This window comes from Trichomonas vaginalis, chromosome V (assembly GCF_026262505.1).
Source record: "Trichomonas vaginalis G3 chromosome V, whole genome shotgun sequence".
Classification (NCBI taxonomy): domain Eukaryota; phylum Parabasalia; order Trichomonadida; family Trichomonadidae; genus Trichomonas; species Trichomonas vaginalis.
Window position 1 is genome coordinate 27,204,414 of NC_067207.1, and position 18,148 is coordinate 27,222,561.

Below are 18,148 nucleotides of genomic sequence, written 5' to 3' on the forward strand. Positions count from 1 at the left end.
ACATCTCTGTCTTTGACATTGACAATAACACTTTGACTGTTTGTTTGAGTTGGTGAATTTAACTTCACATCTGCCACCGCCATTAAACCTTTTGAAACACTCACGCTTCTATTTTTCGGAAATGACATTTTACTTAGAATAAAAAGATGGACGTATTCGGATATCTCTTTGAATTGAAGCAGAACAAAGTTTACACACACAAACAATACAAATACATTGACAGAATAGTTCTTTATACAAACAATGGTAAATGTTATAGAATAGCAGTCTTTGCTGAACCTAAATATTTTCATAAAGCAAAGAAAGTTGGTATAACTGAAATGGTGAAAGTTCTTGAAGCAGACAAAAATATAACTTCAAAACTTACAGATATTTCTAAAGGTAAGTTTATCTTACAATATTATGTCAAAACTGGCGTACTGTCAATATTTGACGGAGAGAAGTCAGTTCAAGAACAACTTACTGACCTGCTGCCAAAATCTGCTCGATGGAAGCTGTCGTTATGCCAATCTGAGGAGCCCCAGCAGGTTTCATCGAACGAATCTTCAAAAGAGCATCTTCCGTGAAAAGTGCTATTGGTTTTGTAAACTTCTTTGCTCTCAGTTCATCTGGACCGTCTCTGTCACCAGTATATTGTATTTGTACAGTACCAACAGTTGAAATACACCCATAAAGTCTTCTGAGTCAGCAAATGGAATGCCAAGCCAAAAGTTTGAACGGTCTCCATTTGTATATTGAGTTTTTTGACCTCCTGTATGAGTCCATACTTTCACATATGGCATAATAGAACTTTGCATTTCAGGGTTAATGGTTGTTGTGAAGTTGTTGTTAAAGTTCATAGCATCTAATGTCAAGTTGTATGACCTCATATCCTCAACTGTAGAATATTCTTCTCTTGGATAATATTTGCCATCTATGTTTATATGATATTTAATACCGGGTTGTAGAAACAAGAATAGTCATTTATAGTTCGTCTGAACAGTACAAACATAGTATCTGCATGTTTCATTGCAGTTGTTAAAGCAATATCTGTTCTTGCACCTGGGTCAGCACTTTGGTTTCCAACTTCACCTGCAAAGTCTTTGACAGATATTTGGTGTATAGGGAACATAAGTGGAACTGCAATATATTTGGCAGCTAAAGCATTTGAAATATCTGGGTCCAACATATAGACTGCAAGTCTGCTTTCTATTCTCTTGCATTCAAACTTTTCGCATGTGAACTTAACTGGGTCCCAAGCAGTTCCAGCAGCATTGAAATAATAGTTTACTTCATTGTTGAAGTTTGAGAAACCAAAGTCTAAGTCAACTTTGTCTTTGCAAAATTCGGCGAATGACGTTTGATTTGTTCCCTTTACGTCTGTAATAGTGAATGGGTCTTGTGTTGGTGCAATGACTAAGTTATTTTTGCTTGGAGTAAGTTCGATAGAAATTTTTCCTGCCCAGTTTGGCAAGTATCTTAAAAACCTGAAGATGAGGAAAGATGACAAAGGAACTCTAAGTTTCAGTTTTACTTTGGTTACTGCTGCTGCAGTTTGTCCAGAAAGGTTAACATAAACTCCTGGAACGTTAGGGTCAAGTCTTCTTATTTTCTCAATATTTGCATACTGGTCTGTTTGTTCTCTAGCTTGTGGTTGTACTGAGTTTCTCAAAGCGAACCATTCATAGTTTGCCATGTTACTGTTTGAACTAAGTCAGAGTTAGAATATATCTTATATCCCATGAAAACTTCTGGAGCATATTGGTATCCGACATAGAAAATTCCATTGCAACCTTTCTTGTCAGACAACTTGGCAGAAGGTTTTATTTCAATGTCTTGTTCCACGTATAAGAATGAGTTGTCAATAGAAATAATATGAAACCTGTCGCAAGCAATATCTACTGTTGTTGAAGAACCTTCTCCAAACTCACCTACGTTTCCATAAGAAACAGCAGTTGTATATTCGTAAGTTCCAGGAACTATTTCTGACCTTCTAATGGCATTGTCGCATTCGTTATACCATTCGGAAACATTTCCGTTCATGGCATCCAAAACTGTTGGCGTTATATTCTGAGCGGCGTACATTTCATATGGGTAAAAATATAGAATAGTTGGATTTTATATCATAATAGAACCCACTCGTACCAAGCTTTACTTTCTTCCTGACTGAGTTTTTAACTCTTCTTTTTCCTTCATTGCCACTACTTTCACTAGATGAAGTTACTTCTTCACTACTTTCACTTTGTTCTACTCTTCTTCTTTGGTGTCGCTTTTGGTAACTTGCCCTCTGCTTCAAGTTGTTGCATCTTTGCCTCATGTTCACCTAGTATGTTGTAAATTTCCCATGTCCTTTTTGCCTTTGGGCTCTGGTCGCCCATCTCAGGTAACCTATATCCTAGAAAGATTTCGTCATAGTTTGTATTTGAGTCTTCGCGTATTGTTTGCATGACTCTTTCCTGAGTTTCCGGTTCAAGCTCTTCAAACAGAGCTTGTCCATATGGAATAAGCTCGTTTCCAAATATATGTTTTTGTAGCCATTCTGGTTTTCTTTCCATGTTACCAATAATATCTTTTGTGAATGGGAAAGCTTTTACCCAATGTTTCAGTCTTGCGTCATTTATTTCTGTAGTTGGTTTTATTTTGTCAAGGAACATGTTTTTCAATACTAACATTTCATTTGGTACTGTCCATTTGAGTTTTCTTAAATATTCATCCCTTCTCGGTTCATTGTCTGCAAAGTAAGTTTTTATGACATTTTGTAAACTTTCGTTTGCAAGGTCATGTACAATAGGTTCTCTTCCTTCTATCTCCCTAACTTTCTTTCTAAACTCTTCACCAAATATACCATCTCTATGGTTCTGTGTAGTTCTTTGAGATAAATGTTCTAGAACGTCAGGTGTTATATTTCCATCAGCCATGTTCATTTCATACTGGTCCAAAATATCTGCATGTTTCATATCTTTCAATGGCATTAAAGCCGCGCTGAAAATACCAGCTATATCTGGTTCACCATTCACTTCCATTGCGTCTACAACTTCTTGGAATTGTGGTTGTAAGTTTATGAACCACCTATCCGGATTAGCTTTATGACCCCATCTCATTGTAGTTCCATAGTCTGCAGAAACAAAAGTAGGTTTGTTTCCATATTGGCTAGGTTCTGAATGAACTTTAAACAATGTTTCATTTCTATATGTTTTGGTGAAATTTAACCTTTTATTTTCACCGAGTTCAGCCAAAGATTGAACGTTATATGGTCGTAAGTAAAAAGGATTGTTGTATTTGCGTACATTTTCTTTCAGTACTTCCATTCTATGCTGAATATTTTCATCTGATGTTGGAGTCTTTTGTATGTCGGCGAACATTTTTCGATATTCTTCTACTATGTCAGCCGAATTTTTCTTAGACTCTTGGAAAGATTCCATATTCCCCGCATACACTTGTTGAGGGTCAAGATTTTTCGGCTGTTCCAAATCTTCATCTAGTTCTGTGAAGTTAGTTTCCAAAGGAGGGACTTGTTCGTTTCCTTCAGGCTCTTCTAGCTGTTGTTGCTGAACTATTTCTTCCATGTCTGGTTGTATCTGAACTTCTTCCTGTGGAGTTTCTTGTACCTCATCTGCTGGCATTTCATATATTCCGAGACCGTTTTTAACAAGTTCCCTATTTAAGCCATCCGCATTCATAACCCTTTCTTCTTTCGTTCCGTCTCTATTTTTTACGCGTTTCATGAAGATAGTTGAATTATCATTTATCTCTGACACCAAATATCTCGGAGTAAATTCATCCATGTCATTTGGATGGTATGCTATTAAATCATATCCCTTAGCGAGCTTGTATTTTCCAGGTTTGAAATTATATCCCATTTGGTGCTGAACCATAAAGCTAAATAGGTTCGGGTCAGTATTTCCTTCCTTGAACTTTCTAATAGCTTCTTTATATCTGTCACTAAAGTCAAGAGTATCTGGGTAACCATAATTTTCCTTAAGCATTTTTAAGAATTCTTGGTTTCCTTGTTCTCTACTTCTTTTATGTCCTTGCTCTGTTTGTGGTTGTGGTGCTGGATTTTGAACTGTTGGTTGTGGTGCTGGATTTTGAACTGTTGGTTGTGGTGCAGTGTTTTGAACTGTTGGTTGTGGTGCAGTGTTTTGAACTGTTGGTTGTGGTGCAGTGTTTTGAACTGTTGGTTGTGGTGCAGTGTTTTGAACTGTTGGTTGTTGTGTTGGTTGTTGTGTTGGTTGTTGTGTTGGTTTTGGTGCATGCCTGTGTCTGTGTCCATGTGACGATGTAAATGTTTTAGGTAGTCCTGGTGCAGGTGCTTCTCTTGGAGGGTTTGGTGGTATATAAGTTCCACCAGCTGGCACATATGTTCCATCTGCAGCATAATGTCCTACCTGACTTTTCGTTTTTAAGAAAGCATTTACTAGGTCTGTTTTGGTCTGTTGTAACTCTTTTTCTTGACTTTCCACAACAGTTGCTCTAACGGCGTCATAGGCACTTTGAACTGCCTGTCTCGTTGCTGCATCTGTTATTTTCGTCATATTTTGTGCTACTTCTCTTAACTCGTTGTCGAAACCTTCAGACTTCAGTTTCTTTCCAGATGAGAAGTCGTTCACTAGTTTCACCTTACTATGAAGAGCTTCGAAGGCGTTCTTAAAGTCAGCATTCATTAAAGCTTCATTTGAACTGTCTTCATCCGCTTGTATTTTTGTCCTTATTGACCCTATAAGTTGGGCTGCTTTAGCGTTGGCTTGGGCATCTAACCAGTCATTATTAGCTTTTATATATTCTGCGCTTTTCATTGCCTTTTGCATGGCTGCGTCGTTATTTTTACTTTCTTGTGCTAAGTTTTCATACTGTACGGTTTGGTTTTGCAACTGTAAAAGTTTTTCTGCCTTTACATTTGCTTCAACTTCTTTTTTATACTCATCGCTATCCATATATGTCTTCAGGGCTTTTTGTTTTATTTCTTCATCTTTCAGTACTTTATATTGAGTAGTATGGTTTTTCAAATTTATAACATCTTGTTCCATTTTTGCTACTTCTGCTGCTTTTTCTGACACTTTTTTCGCATATTCCTCTGTACTTAGTTCTTTCAGTTGTTCTTCTTTCTTCTTTTTCTCTACGTTTAACTCATTGAGTTTCTTTGTGTGTCTGTCATATTCTAGTTTCTTTTCGTTTTCACTTATTTGTTTCTGTATGTCTATGTTTGACTTTTTGACATCTGTTATTTGATTTTTGAGTGAACTCAAATTCATTTGACTTTGAGGGTTATAAGCTGTTCCGTCTGCAGCTCCACCATAGCCTGCCATTTTCGCTAAAAGTGCCGCTCTTAAACCTCCACTCTGTGCACCAATAACTCGGTTTAAAAGCATAGGGTTGCTTGACATTTGTTGCAACATAGTGGGGTCATTCATAATTTGTTGTTGCAACTGTTGTTGTGGTGTCAGTTTTACTATTGGATGTTTCAATGCTCTCTTCCTCTTACGTATATTCTTACGTAGCTTACGTGGCATTTTAAGTGAAGTAAAAAACGGTTTTTGACAGATGTTTATATGACACTATTTGTTCAGCACAAAAAACTACTCGGTCAAAGTGTTGTCAGTTTTGTAAAATAACCGTCCTATCTCATTCTATAAGGGGAAAAAGACTTCTCAAAGTATACTTCCGTGGAACGCCTGTAACTTTTCCTGTAGCGACGATAGACCCTTACTTGTCCGGACAAAGTTATACTAAACATCTTCAGGGCTAGAGGGCACGAAGTGCCTGGAGGCCCCACTACCTTTTTTTTTTTTTTTTTTTTGTTCTTTTCAAAAATGTCTTATATAAGCTATTTTCATATCAATTAGTCACTTCTATATTGTCGCACAAAAAACATCCGAAATAATTTTTTTTATTATGATAAGTTTTCTTTTAGCTTCAGTTAATTCATACAGAATATGTCCAGAAAAAATCCCAGCAAGAGATGATCTTTACTTCGAAAAGGAAATTAAGGCAGAACACTGGGCATATTTCACTGTTAAACTTAATGAATCGCAAATTGGTTTGCGCTGCAATATAACTACCACAGGAAATGCTTCTTTTTATGTTGGAAGCCATAGAAAATGCCCATACAAGGAAGAGAAGCCTTTCTTCCGTGGCGGAAATGTTAAAAATCATATCTCAACGATTTGGAAAATTTCTAAACAATCATTCCCATTTGGAATTTATGCAGAAGACGAAGCAAGTGTTGCTATTACGTTTACACCAATTTCTGTCAATCTTCCAAATTTGAATTCAGCTCTTTTCAAATACGGACCTTATGTTCTTTTAGTTTTAGCCGTATTAGGATTCTTATATGATAAGTTCCCATGGAAGAGTCTTATGTTTTGGAAGAGGAAAGATAAAAGAAGAAGACACCATAAGAGGAATTAAATAAAATGTATATATTCGATTCATGTTCCTATTGTATTTCTACTTCACTTACATATACTAAAATCTATATTTTCGATCATATTAAATTGGAATTATAGAATTTATTCATTGATGATTGATAAAACCTATTATTTCTGGTTTTTAAAGTATATAAACTTCAAACTCAAAAGCTTAGAGTAATTTCACTTATCATGTTACCTTAGATTAAAAAAATTAAAAAATGGTTCCGCTGGGGCTCGAACCCAAGACCTTAGCGTTATCAGCACTACGCTCTACCTACTGAGCTACGAAACCTTGGCGATTACCTATGAAAAATATTTAAATTTAATGACTTACCTATAATGCATAAGTAAAAGAATTCGAAAAACTTCTCAATAAAATTCAGCTTTTGTTTTGATTTTTGGATATGTATAATTCTGTTTTATTTATTGAACTTTCTCACAGACACCACCAGCGGCCTTGATCTTCTTCTCAGCTTCTTCTGAGAAGTCCTTAGCACGAACAACGAATGGGATCTTTGGAAGTTCGCCACGAGCGAGAACCTTGAAGAATCCGTTCTGGACGCAGTCGATAACTGGGACAGCATCGCCCTTCTTAGCGGCGGCAGCCTTAACACGGACCTCTTCTGGAACAAGTGTCCAAAGCTTGTCAACATTGATTGTTGGCTCGTATTCATCAGCGCGGTTCTTCATGAGGTGAAGGTGGCGCATACCAACCTTGCCGAAGTAGCCTGGGTGGAAGCGATCGAACCATGTTCTCTGATGATGCTGACCACCAGCACGGCCGTGGCCACCTGGTGAAACACGGTGCTTACCGACACGGCCGAAACCCATAGAAACCTGACCACGAAGTTTTCTGCTCTTATGGAAACGAGTTGGCATAAGGAAAAAGGATAGCCATAACCGCTCAATTTCCTATCGTCCTATAGCCAATTCTGAAATCATACCTCTGATAATTCTCGAAATAAATCCTTATTAAGCATTAATTAATTTTCCCTCGATAATAGTTGCCATTTTCCTAACTAAATCATGAGTATTATTTTTTATTCGTCTAAATAGTGGCTTTTCTGTTTAAATAATATGGCCTCTTCAATTTTCACAGACGAATAAGTCTTCTTTAGGCCATATTAGTGTTAAAATTATCATAATATCACTATTTTATGTATAATGAAGGGAATCCAAAGATCTTGAAGTTACCAAAATAACTATTTCATGATTTCAACAATATATAAGAAGTTCTTGTGCAATTGACAAAAGATTAAATACATTTTGATATCATACCACAATACACCTAATACGTATCAAATCATTGCCTTTTATCACTAATTTCTATTTGATTGGATATTGAAATTCCCCGAGAAAACTTATATTTCAAGGATATTTTTTCAAATTCCTGCGTAATATAGAGACTTTGATTAATATAATCATTAAAACATGATGTTTTAATTCAATTACTCCTTAAGATACAAATTCAATATCTAATAGTGGGTTCGAAATTTTACATTCAGAAAAAATTTCCGCGTATAAAGGATGTTGCTTGTTACTGGGTGCTTTTTAGACAATGTAGAAATTGTCTATCGTTAAATTTTTTCAAAACACATCATGATGACGATAGGGGTACATCACTTTGATTAGGAAAAAAATTGAATGAAAAAGGGAAGTTCCCTGTTTGACTTCATTTTTCAAGACAGACAATGCCTACACCATACATCCTCTTCTGCTCAGACATGAGATCCAAGGTCAAGAGTGACAACCCAGGAATGTCGTTCGGAGATGTTGCAAGAACCTTAGGAAAGCTTTGGAAGGAACTTCCTGAGGAAAAGAAGAAAGAGTATAAGGAGAAGTCAGACGCTGACAAGGAAGCCCACAAGAACGATCCTAAGCCAGAAAAGAAGTCTAAAAGAAGCCCAAAGAAGGATAAGCCAAAGAGTTCAGAGGAAGATGAGAATCAGGAAGAATGAGAAAACTATTATTAGCTTAGACTAAACAGAATTATACTAAAACTACATTTTTACTATATTACTACATACTAATACTCCTTAAAGCTGATGATACCAAATATATTAAAATTATTCTGGAGATGAAGAGGTATTTAGATGAAAATACTCGATAGAAATCAATGGCATTAAGTTTTGTATCTTTTAATACTATCTTTCCTTTGATATAAATTTATAAATCTTTATCTATTGGTTTTCCAAGCATGCCTAACTTAATGTTTTGCTATCAAGTATTATTTATGCAATATCCTGGCATACCGAGCCATGATGGTGATTAAGTTTTAAATGAAGGGGTGTTTAGAATAAATTTGGGGGAGGGTGTTTATTTTTTTATATTTATGAGTGACTTTGAAAGTTGGAAATCACAGAATTTCGGGCAGATTGACAGTCTGGCCAAACTAGAGAATATAAGAGCCGTATTTTCTAAAATTTCTCCATTATTTGCATCGCTCTATAAAAATCAAGATAAACCCGACGAATATCTGAATGATATTTCAGCAGTATTAGCAAAAGTTTTTCCAAATGATACAATCCCAAGCGTATCCGATGTTAATGCATTCACAAAATTCTTATTTGACAAGCAGGAAGTATTAAATGCAAAATCTATTGATGGTATCAAAAACATCTTCCAATATGTTGATGTTGAATGTCAGATCTTTAGGCCTATCTGGGAATTTGCTGAAGTTGTTAACGATCCACACTTATTTTTGAAAGTTTTAAGTAATGCTTTCCAAAGACCTCAAAGCTCCCCAATGAAGTTCAACATACAAGTCGTTGAAATGTTATTCGACCACTATTGCCCAATGCTTGAGCCAACAAACGTAGATAACGAACAAACGTACGTTTCCAGGATTGAGCTTATTAACGCGTTAATCAACATCTCTGAGATCCTTACTAAGTGCGATGATGTTGAAAACACCAAAATTGTCTCTCTTTTAAGAACAATTACAAGAATATCCAGAAGATGCAAAGGATTCATTTCTATTGAAGCATTTCGTCTTGCTACATCATTGTTCAAGACACACGTTATGAAACTATCGCCAAAAATACAAGCAGACGAATTAATGAAATTTACTTGCGGATATCCAAGAAATCATCCACTCCATATGCCAGCTATAAGATTCGGTATCGCTATGCATCCAGAAGCATTCGGTTTCGTTTCGCTAGCAAAGAATATTATTAATGCCGGAATTATTGACCAAAATGATGTTTCTATCATATCCAGAATTCTTCAGTTAAAGTATGTGAAGAATCCTACCGACGTTTTTAGCACTTTATACAAGGTTTTCATTGACAACAAGATTTTAGCAAGTTCAGTAAGAGTAACAGTCATGAAGGCATTTCCAAAGTACGAATCAATCTTAGAACTCAAGAATAATACAAAACAATTCATTAACAGAATGATTGAATTCATATCTTTCGCATTAAAGATCAAAAAGTACAATCATCGTATACAGCGCTGTGTAGAAATGCTCACTGATTTCTATAATCTCGATATTGCTTGGCTTCATACGTTTATTGACGAAAGTTGCGCAAATGGATTTGAATATGGCGGAATTCCACGCGAAACATTAGCTTTCTGCACAGGAAACGCCACACCAGATGAAAAGATGAAGGAGGTCTACTCAATTGACGTAAAGAATGTTAATGTCAAAGAATATATCGAAAAAGGTTCAGCAGCAGTTCAAAAACCAGAACCAACAGGATCTAAACCGAACTCAGCTCGCAGAGGAACATCGAAGAAGCCAACAATTGCTGAAGTTAAAGCAATGTACAGACAAAAAATGGCACAAGGAAAATTCACACCTGCAAATGACAGGTCCCTTTTAAAAGCTGCTGCTTGTGCTTGTAAAAATTCTAGTGATGAGGAAGAAAGCGAAGATTCTACAAGAGATTAAATCATTGTTATTTAATTATTTTTATTCGAGTTGAATAAAGTGATTATTATGTTTGCCGCACTGATGTAAATGTTAAAATCGTGTTTTTATGAATATATAAACTTCTTGCAAAAGAAATGATTTTAGATATTTCATTTGACATCTTTATAATGGATTAATATGATTATTTTATCAAATGGTAACCTCATATACATGATCTCATACTGTAATAGAGCTCCCTCTATTATAGATTCCATTACATATCATATAAAAAAATAAAGAAAAATTTTTCTCCCCGTCTTATTGTTTTATATCATTTTTTTCGAGGCTACCCTCAGTAAATGACATCTAAGCAAGTCATCCTTATTCAAAAACCACATGATGAAGAGTTACAGGAGTACTTTTCCAAGAGTGATTTAAAATTCACGAGCTTTTTTGTTGAAAAAGTATGCAACTGCAAAACATTAATCGAATTTCTGAATGCTTCCATTTGTGCACCAGATATATTTATTAAAAAGTCAATAATGCGCAAATTAATTCATGAATTCCGTTTCAGAGGAAAAAGCTTCATGTTTGCAGATATTAGTAATTCGAACGTAGATTTAAATGATCACGATTACATTCTATTTTGCAATAAATACGACTTTTATGGGTATATTTCAAAAGATCAAAAGAAAATTTCCCAAAGTCCACTAAGTATTAATGCTATTATTAAGGAAATATTCCCCAGTAGTAAAATTCAAATCAAACCATGGAAGGATTTTCGATTTGGAATTAAAAATGCATTTTACGTGAGATGGCTATATTTTACAGAGAAAGCTCCTCCTGATTTTCTTAATAACGACTTATATTCGTTTATTCATGACATTTATATCAATTGTATCAATATTGACAGACAAATATCCGAATATTTAGTAGCAATTGATGCAATTAATAACAAAAACCCTGTTTCAATTTATTCAAGCAATAAATTCCTTGGATTACTAATAAATTGGTACAAAAACCAGTCAACACTTCCATTTCCTTTATATTATAAGACATCAGATCAACCAGACCTTATTTTAGAAAGTAAATCTACCAAAGCCGTTTCGGTTTCAAACGAAAAAGAACAATATGTTTTCAAAGGCGTAAAAATAGAGAAACCAAATGTTTCATCATTCAAACACAAGAAAGTTGTTGAATTGAATGTGCATAAGCCAACAATTACTCCATTAAATTTAAGAAAAAGTGATGAAATTGTAAAATCTCCTCCAAAAGAAGAACAAACGACTTCAAACAATACTAATGATCTCTCATTAGTTTATTTAATCTCAGAAGGATATAATTTAATGATAAGGCAAGATGGATATCCATGTTTCTGTCCAGCATATGTATCAAAGACGCAACCAATTAAGATAAAAGTTTTAGATGCTAAATTTAAACCAATAAACCACAGAATACAATTCTATTGCTACCAAACACCTAAATATTCTTTCAGTGATGAAACGAAAGAAAGTAATATTTATATTGATGAATATTCAAGTAATATTTCTCTCACGATTTATTTCACTGACGAATTCTACACGAACTTATTTTTTAATTTCCAAATCATTGAAGACTTGAGTTATTACACTCAACCAGAGAAATACAGCATTCTCTGCCTTAATCAGAGCCAGATTTGGATTTCTGACAATACTCAGATCAAACAGTAGCTATTTTACTTTGTATAATAATAATAAAAACATTTTAAAATTGTAGAATTTCAATATTAACTTGATAGAACTTCATATTTATTTCATAACTTATTAAATCAAGAGGTTATAAAGAAATAAAAGAGAGATTTATATTTAACTTGCTAATAAATGCTGCTGTAGGAAAACTTGATATATTAAAATATCTTATCTACTCAGGTATTTATTAAGAAGTACAAGATAAAATCGAAAGTACTGATGAGGAAGAAAGTGAAAATTCTACAAGAGATTAAATTATTGTTATTTAATTATTTTTATTCGAGTTGAATAAAGTGATTATTATGTTTGCCGCACTGATGTAAATGTTAAAATCGTGTTTTTATGAATATATAAACTTCTTGCAAAAGAAATGATTTTAGATATTTCATTTGACATCTTTATAATGGATTAATATGATTATTTTATCAAATGGTAACCTCATATACATGATCTCATACTGTAATAGAGCTCCCTCTATTATAGATTCCATTACATATCATATAAAAAAATAAAGAAAAATTTTTCTCCCCGTCTTATTGTTTTATATCATTTTTTTCGAGGCTACCCTCAGTAAATGACATCTAAGCAAGTCATCCTTATTCAAAAACCACATGATGAAGAGTTACAGGAGTACTTTTCCAAGAGTGATTTAAAATTCACGAGCTTTTTTGTTGAAAAAGTATGCAACTGCAAAACATTAATCGAATTTCTGAATGCTTCCATTTGTGCACCAGATATATTTATTAAAAAGTCAATAATGCGCAAATTAATTCATGAATTCCGTTTCAGAGGAAAAAGCTTCATGTTTGCAGATATTAGTAATTCGAACGTAGATTTAAATGATCACGATTACATTCTATTTTGCAATAAATACGACTTTTATGGGTATATTTCAAAAGATCAAAAGAAAATTTCCCAAAGTCCACTAAGTATTAATGCTATTATTAAGGAAATATTCCCCAGTAGTAAAATTCAAATCAAACCATGGAAGGATTTTCGATTTGGAATTAAAAATGCATTTTACGTGAGATGGCTATATTTTACAGAGAAAGCTCCTCCTGATTTTCTTAATAACGACTTATATTCGTTTATTCATGACATTTATATCAATTGTATCAATATTGACAGACAAATATCCGAATATTTAGTAGCAATTGATGCAATTAATAACAAAAACCCTGTTTCAATTTATTCAAGCAATAAATTCCTTGGATTACTAATAAATTGGTACAAAAACCAGTCACCTTCCATTTCCTTTATATTATAAGACATCAGATCAACCAGACCTTATTTTAGAAAGTAAATCTACCAAAGCCGTTTCGGTTTCAAACGAAAAAGAACAATATGTTTTCAAAGGCGTAAAAATAGAGAAACCAAATGTTTCATCATTCAAACACAAGAAAGTTGTTGAATTGAATGTGCATAAGCCAACAATTACTCCATTAAATTTAAGAAAAAGTGATGAAATTGTAAAATCTCCTCCAAAAGAAGAGCAAACGACTTCAAACAATACTAATGATCTCTCATTAGTTTATTTAATCTCAGAAGGATATAATTTAATGATAAGGCAAGATGGATATCCATGTTTCTGTCCAGCATATGTATCAAAGACGCAACCAATTAAGATAAAAGTTTTAGATGCTAAATTTAAACCAATAAACCACAGAATACAATTCTATTGCTACCAAACACCTAAATATTCTTTCAGTGATGAAACGAAAGAAAGTAATATTTATATTGATGAATATTCAAGTAATATTTCTCTCACGATTTATTTCACTGACGAATTCTACACGAACTTATTTTTTAATTTCCAAATCATTGAAGACTTGAGTTATTACACTCAACCAGAGAAATACAGCATTCTCTGCCTTAATCAGAGCCAGATTTGGATTTCTGACAATACTCAGATCAAACAGTAGCTATTTTACTTTGTATAATAATAAAAAAAACATTTTAAAATTGTAGAATTTCAATATTAACTTGATAGAACTTCATATTTATTTCATAACTTATTAAATCAAGAGGTTATAAAGAAATAAAAGAGAGATTTATATTTAACTTGCTAATAAATGCTGCTGTAGGAAAACTTGATATATTAAAATATCTTATCTACTCAGGTATTTATTAAGAAGTACAAGATAAAATCGAAAGTACTGATGAGGAAGAAAGTGAAAATTCTACAAGAGATTAAATCATTGTTATTTAATTATTTTTATTCGAGTTGAATAAAGTGATTATTATGTTTGCCGCACTGACGTAAATGTTAAAATCGTGTTTTTATGAATATATAAACTTCTTGCAAAAGAAATGATTTTAGATATTTCATTTGACATCTTTATAATGGATTAATATGATTATTTTATCAAATGGTAACCTCATATACATGATCTCATACTGTAATAGAGCTCCCTCTATTATAGATTCCATTAGTAGTGGATATGACGGGTTTAGTGACTTTTTTTGTAAATGTAAGAATTCATACGATATTGAACGATTTTGTATCATTATTTTTGACATATGAAGTAAAAAATGTATGATTCTTACGGTTTTTATTCTTACGTTTTAGAATAAATCAAGATTTAAAAATGTAAGACATTTACACTCAACCCATACATGATGTAATAAACACATTAAAAATAATTAACATTAATTTTAAAAATAATTTATTTCATCTTTTATAAAAGAAGCTATATATAGATGATGTCAGATATTCCGCGATTAATTAAAACAAGTGTTTAAATCATGAATGGAATCAATGGAGTCATAATCAAAGACCTCATAAATGAGAAAAAGAAATTGAAACTAATGATTATTTGAATTTATGAAATCAATTATTTGATTCATTCTTTCTTCAATCTCTTCTATTCTTTTTGTTAAATCATCAATTTTCATTAATGAGGTGATTCTTGATTGAGGAATAGATTTCAAACTAACCACCCCCTTTATTTTTGAAATTTTGAATCCATCAACTTTAAACATTTTATTCAATTTACATGTTGTCAATTCTTCAAATAATTTTTTATTATTAGCATAATAGTCATTAAATTCTTCAACAGATGAAAAAATTTTTGTTTCAGTAATTGGTTTAACAACGTTAATTTTTTGTTGAACATTAACACTTTCATTTATTTCTTCCTCCTCTGTTCCATTTATTTTTAAAATCGGTTTCATTTATCATTAAATAAAAATTAGAATATAAGTGATGAAATATATTTTTTAATTAATATTAAATCAGAAATGGCGGCAGGATTCTTTAAAAAATTATGGGATGGAATTAAGAAAGCTGCAGGTTGGGTTTATAAAAAGGTTATTAAACCTGTTGCAAACTTTTTGGCACCAGTAGCGAAAACGGCAGGAACTATCATAAGTGGAGTATTAGGTACAAAAGCAGGTAATCCAGCGATGGGAGCACAAGCAGGTAACGCAATTGGTGGAATTGCTGAAGGAATACTTAATAAAATAGGTGGTAAATAGTGGAAAAATAAATAAATATTATTTTTATCTTAGTATTGGTTGTAGTCTTTGATAAACTTTTTCTCCTTTATTTAAAATTTCTCTTATTGGGGCAGCTTTTGGTGTTATTGATTCAGCTACGTCACTAATTGCTTCTTTATTCTTAAATATCCAATTTGCACCCTTCTTCAATGTTTCCCAAACTTTACTCGCTCCTCTTTTTACTCTATCCCACAGTTTCTTAAATATACCTGCAGCCATAGTTGATTATTTCATTAAAATTAAAAATTCATTTACATCTTTTAATTTTGAATTTTTATTTATTAATAAATGACGACTAACTATTTAGTGCCAAACACCAAACCAATTAATGGAAATGTGTTTCATTCATTCGAAAAGATAAATGAAATATTCGCAAAGAATGACGGTAGAAGATATTATAGAGAACTTGAAAGTTCATGCTATGACTCTGATGCTCCATATTTTGATGATAAACAAACTCATTTAAGAATTACAAATCCGGCTCATGATGTGAACCAATTAGGTGACACATATATTAAACGCAAAGTTAAAGCAACTCTTGTTTCAAATAAAGCTTTCACATGTGATGCCGCTTTTAAATGTATGCGTTTATTCGTTGGTTACAAATCATCAAATCAAAGCTTTAAACAATTAGAAGTAGAAACTGAAAGAGGTGATGCCGGTTATCTTCAGATGGATTGCGCCCGTGAATCTTTTGCATTTGCAACATATAAACCAAAATCAGAAAGGAAAGTTAAAAAGTTTGTTCATTCGTTATATAATAATGTTCAAAAATATGATAACTCAGTATGTGGTAAATATATTGACCCATCGGAAGTTTTCAAGAAAGCAAATGAAGAAGTTGATGTCACTTTTGATATGATTATTCCGGTAAATGATTTGTTAGCATTTCAGGCGTTCGATGATTATCCTAAATCATTTGGCGATATCATTCTTAAATATTATGTTTTCAGGGATACTTTAGTATTTTGTCAGGTTGACCCGTTAAGAGTTGCTGATTTACAAAATTACGTTTTTGAAAAGATAACTGATGAAAATTATGAAAAGATTATGAATCATGTTTATAAATATGATCGCAAATTCCAACAAATCGGACTTCCTGCCAAATTAATTACAGGCTTAGCTGCTACATCTGCTGACGCAACAGTTGATGACGTTATTATTTCATGCATAAAGATGGAAGTTTTAGAGGATAAATGTATTACACCAGGATACGGTTTAATTGAAGAATCAGTTAAAGCAATACCACGTTTATTCAGTAAGGAAGATCCATTCATGATACCAGCTCAACATATTGACGTTCGTTCACTAAATGGAGGTTGCATCACTCCAGAAGGTATTAGCTCAGATTTCTCATATGCTCTTCATAATGTTACAGATGTTGTGTTAACATTTCCGAAAAATGCAATGCAAAGAACAGTTTTAGAAAATCCAATGCTTCGAGGTCTTCAGGTCACTATAGATTCAAGAAACTTCCCCGATCAAGCGATGACCACAGTGGGTGACATATTCTTTACACGTATGCTTCAAGCTTCTGATTTAGATGGAGTGAATGAATGCACGGAAGAATATGAGGACTCATTAACTAGACCACTGAATGCAGATGATGGCACGCCATTAGCTAGAACATGGAAAGACCAAACCTCATTCTTATGCACTATTCCAGTTCAACGTGATGGAGCGGGTATATTCTTTGATGGATTAGAAACTTTTAACTCACAAGTTACAGTACAAGTGAAAGCTTATCCAATCATTCAGGGTGAAAATGACACTTACTGTTCAAAGGTGACAAATCCTCCTCAGGTTTGGTTTACTAGGACTACATATTGGACATGGACACCGGATGAAGGTTTGAAATATCATTCAACAGGTACACCACCACAGTATAGAAGTTCATATGATGAAATATTGATGAATAGAAATGTTTAAAATTATAAATTTATTTTTGATTAAATGGATTTAAATTCATCCACCCCTTATGAAGAATTAGCAGGAGTATATAATACATACGTAGATGATATGATTAATGAAGCATTGAGTGATAATAAACATGCTCTATCTAAGGAAAAATTAATGAAAATTCCATATTCTGAATGTTACTTAAATTCAATCACTGCAGCAATTGGTAAACAAAATAAAGGTAAAACATTAACGATATTAAAACAAATTATCATTATTGCTAACACTTCCCCCTATTCACATGTGTTAATTTATATCAACCGTTCAGGTTCACCTTCAGATGATACATTTGAATCTTTAAAGCATTTAATCAAAATTCCAATTATTTATTTATCACAAGAAGAAGCAGAAGATTATTTAAAAAACTTTTTAATGTATAAAGAATTATATAATACAATCAAGAAGCAAGGATTAGAGGATAAAATTATTGATAAACAACAGGATGAATTATTTGAAACACTTTCCATTTCAAATTTTGATAAAGAATTTTTGCATTCACTCATTTTTCTAGATGATGCAGTGAAATCAAAACTAATAACAAATGAGAAATCATATTTTAATCAGTTATTAACTCAATGTCGACACATTCAGTGTTCATTTTTTATGGCTGTTCAATATTTCAAAGCATTAAGCACAAACATTAAATCAAATCTATCAACACTTTTCATTTTCAGTGGGTTTAGTCGTCAACAGTTGAACGTTATGCTTTATCAAGTGAATTT

General features: G+C 32.9%; 10 protein-coding genes, 1 non-coding gene and 1 pseudogene across 12 annotated transcripts, besides 2 other annotated features; 6 read left to right on the forward strand and 6 right to left on the reverse strand.

Annotated features, from left to right (window-relative positions):
• Nucleotides 1-3,137: part of a mobile genetic element that runs on past the window's edge.
• TVAGG3_0411590 lies at nt 865-2,064 on the reverse strand (annotated as a pseudogene). Its single transcript has one exon. A coding segment is annotated over exon 1 (1,200 nt).
• Nucleotides 3,138-3,414: 277 nt separating the features above from the next.
• Nucleotides 3,415-4,643, reverse strand: TVAGG3_0411600 (protein of unknown function, DUF4106 family; the record flags this gene model as incomplete). Its single annotated transcript, XM_051233101.1, has 1 exon — nt 3,415-4,643. A coding segment is annotated over one exon (1,229 nt), but the record flags the coding sequence as incomplete, so codon positions are not given.
• A 436-nt stretch (nt 4,644-5,079) lies between these two features.
• TVAGG3_0411610 (protein of unknown function, DUF4106 family) lies at nt 5,080-5,489 on the reverse strand (the record flags this gene model as incomplete). The annotated part of the gene is made up of 1 exon (XM_051233102.1): nt 5,080-5,489. A coding segment is annotated over one exon (410 nt), but the record flags the coding sequence as incomplete, so codon positions are not given.
• Nucleotides 5,490-5,842: 353 nt separating this feature from the next.
• TVAGG3_0411620 (uncharacterized protein) lies at nt 5,843-6,507 on the forward strand (the record flags this gene model as incomplete). Its single annotated transcript, XM_001298666.1, has 1 exon — nt 5,872-6,387. One exon carries the CDS (start codon nt 5,872-5,874, stop codon nt 6,385-6,387), a length of 516 nt encoding a protein of 171 aa, XP_001298667.1.
• Nucleotides 6,508-6,608: 101 nt separating this feature from the next.
• TVAGG3_0411630 lies at nt 6,609-6,681 on the reverse strand. Its single transcript has one exon. It is a non-coding gene; the product is annotated as a tRNA-Ile (tRNA).
• A 67-nt stretch (nt 6,682-6,748) lies between these two features.
• Nucleotides 6,749-7,286, reverse strand: TVAGG3_0411640 (structural constituent of ribosome; the record flags this gene model as incomplete). Its single annotated transcript, XM_001298665.2, has 1 exon — nt 6,813-7,268. One exon carries the CDS (start codon nt 7,266-7,268, stop codon nt 6,813-6,815), a length of 456 nt encoding a protein of 151 aa, XP_001298666.1.
• Nucleotides 7,287-8,079: 793 nt separating this feature from the next.
• TVAGG3_0411650 (DNA binding) lies at nt 8,080-8,378 on the forward strand (the record flags this gene model as incomplete). Its single annotated transcript, XM_001298664.1, has 1 exon — nt 8,081-8,347. One exon carries the CDS (start codon nt 8,081-8,083, stop codon nt 8,345-8,347), a length of 267 nt encoding a protein of 88 aa, XP_001298665.1.
• A 343-nt stretch (nt 8,379-8,721) lies between these two features.
• Nucleotides 8,722-10,281, forward strand: TVAGG3_0411660 (uncharacterized protein; the record flags this gene model as incomplete). The annotated part of the gene is made up of 1 exon (XM_001298663.1): nt 8,722-10,281. One exon carries the CDS (start codon nt 8,722-8,724, stop codon nt 10,279-10,281), a length of 1,560 nt encoding a protein of 519 aa, XP_001298664.1.
• Nucleotides 10,282-11,588: 1,307 nt separating this feature from the next.
• TVAGG3_0411670 (uncharacterized protein) lies at nt 11,589-11,951 on the forward strand (the record flags this gene model as incomplete). Its single annotated transcript, XM_051233103.1, has 1 exon — nt 11,589-11,951. The coding sequence occupies one exon, from the start codon at nt 11,589-11,591 to the stop codon at nt 11,949-11,951; it is 363 nt and encodes a 120-aa protein (XP_051102833.1).
• Nucleotides 11,952-15,209: 3,258 nt separating this feature from the next.
• TVAGG3_0411680 (N-acetylmuramoyl-l-alanine amidase family) lies at nt 15,210-15,446 on the forward strand (the record flags this gene model as incomplete). Its single annotated transcript, XM_051233104.1, has 1 exon — nt 15,210-15,446. The coding sequence occupies one exon, from the start codon at nt 15,210-15,212 to the stop codon at nt 15,444-15,446; it is 237 nt and encodes a 78-aa protein (XP_051102834.1).
• Nucleotides 15,447-15,470: 24 nt separating this feature from the next.
• Nucleotides 15,471-15,686, reverse strand: TVAGG3_0411690 (uncharacterized protein; the record flags this gene model as incomplete). The annotated part of the gene is made up of 1 exon (XM_051233105.1): nt 15,471-15,686. One exon carries the CDS (start codon nt 15,684-15,686, stop codon nt 15,471-15,473), a length of 216 nt encoding a protein of 71 aa, XP_051102835.1.
• A 69-nt stretch (nt 15,687-15,755) lies between these two features.
• Nucleotides 15,756-16,313, forward strand: TVAGG3_0411700 (uncharacterized protein; the record flags this gene model as incomplete). Its single annotated transcript, XM_051233106.1, has 1 exon — nt 15,756-16,313. A coding segment is annotated over one exon (558 nt), but the record flags the coding sequence as incomplete, so codon positions are not given.
• Nucleotides 16,314-17,546: 1,233 nt separating this feature from the next.
• Nucleotides 17,547-18,148: part of a mobile genetic element that runs on past the window's edge.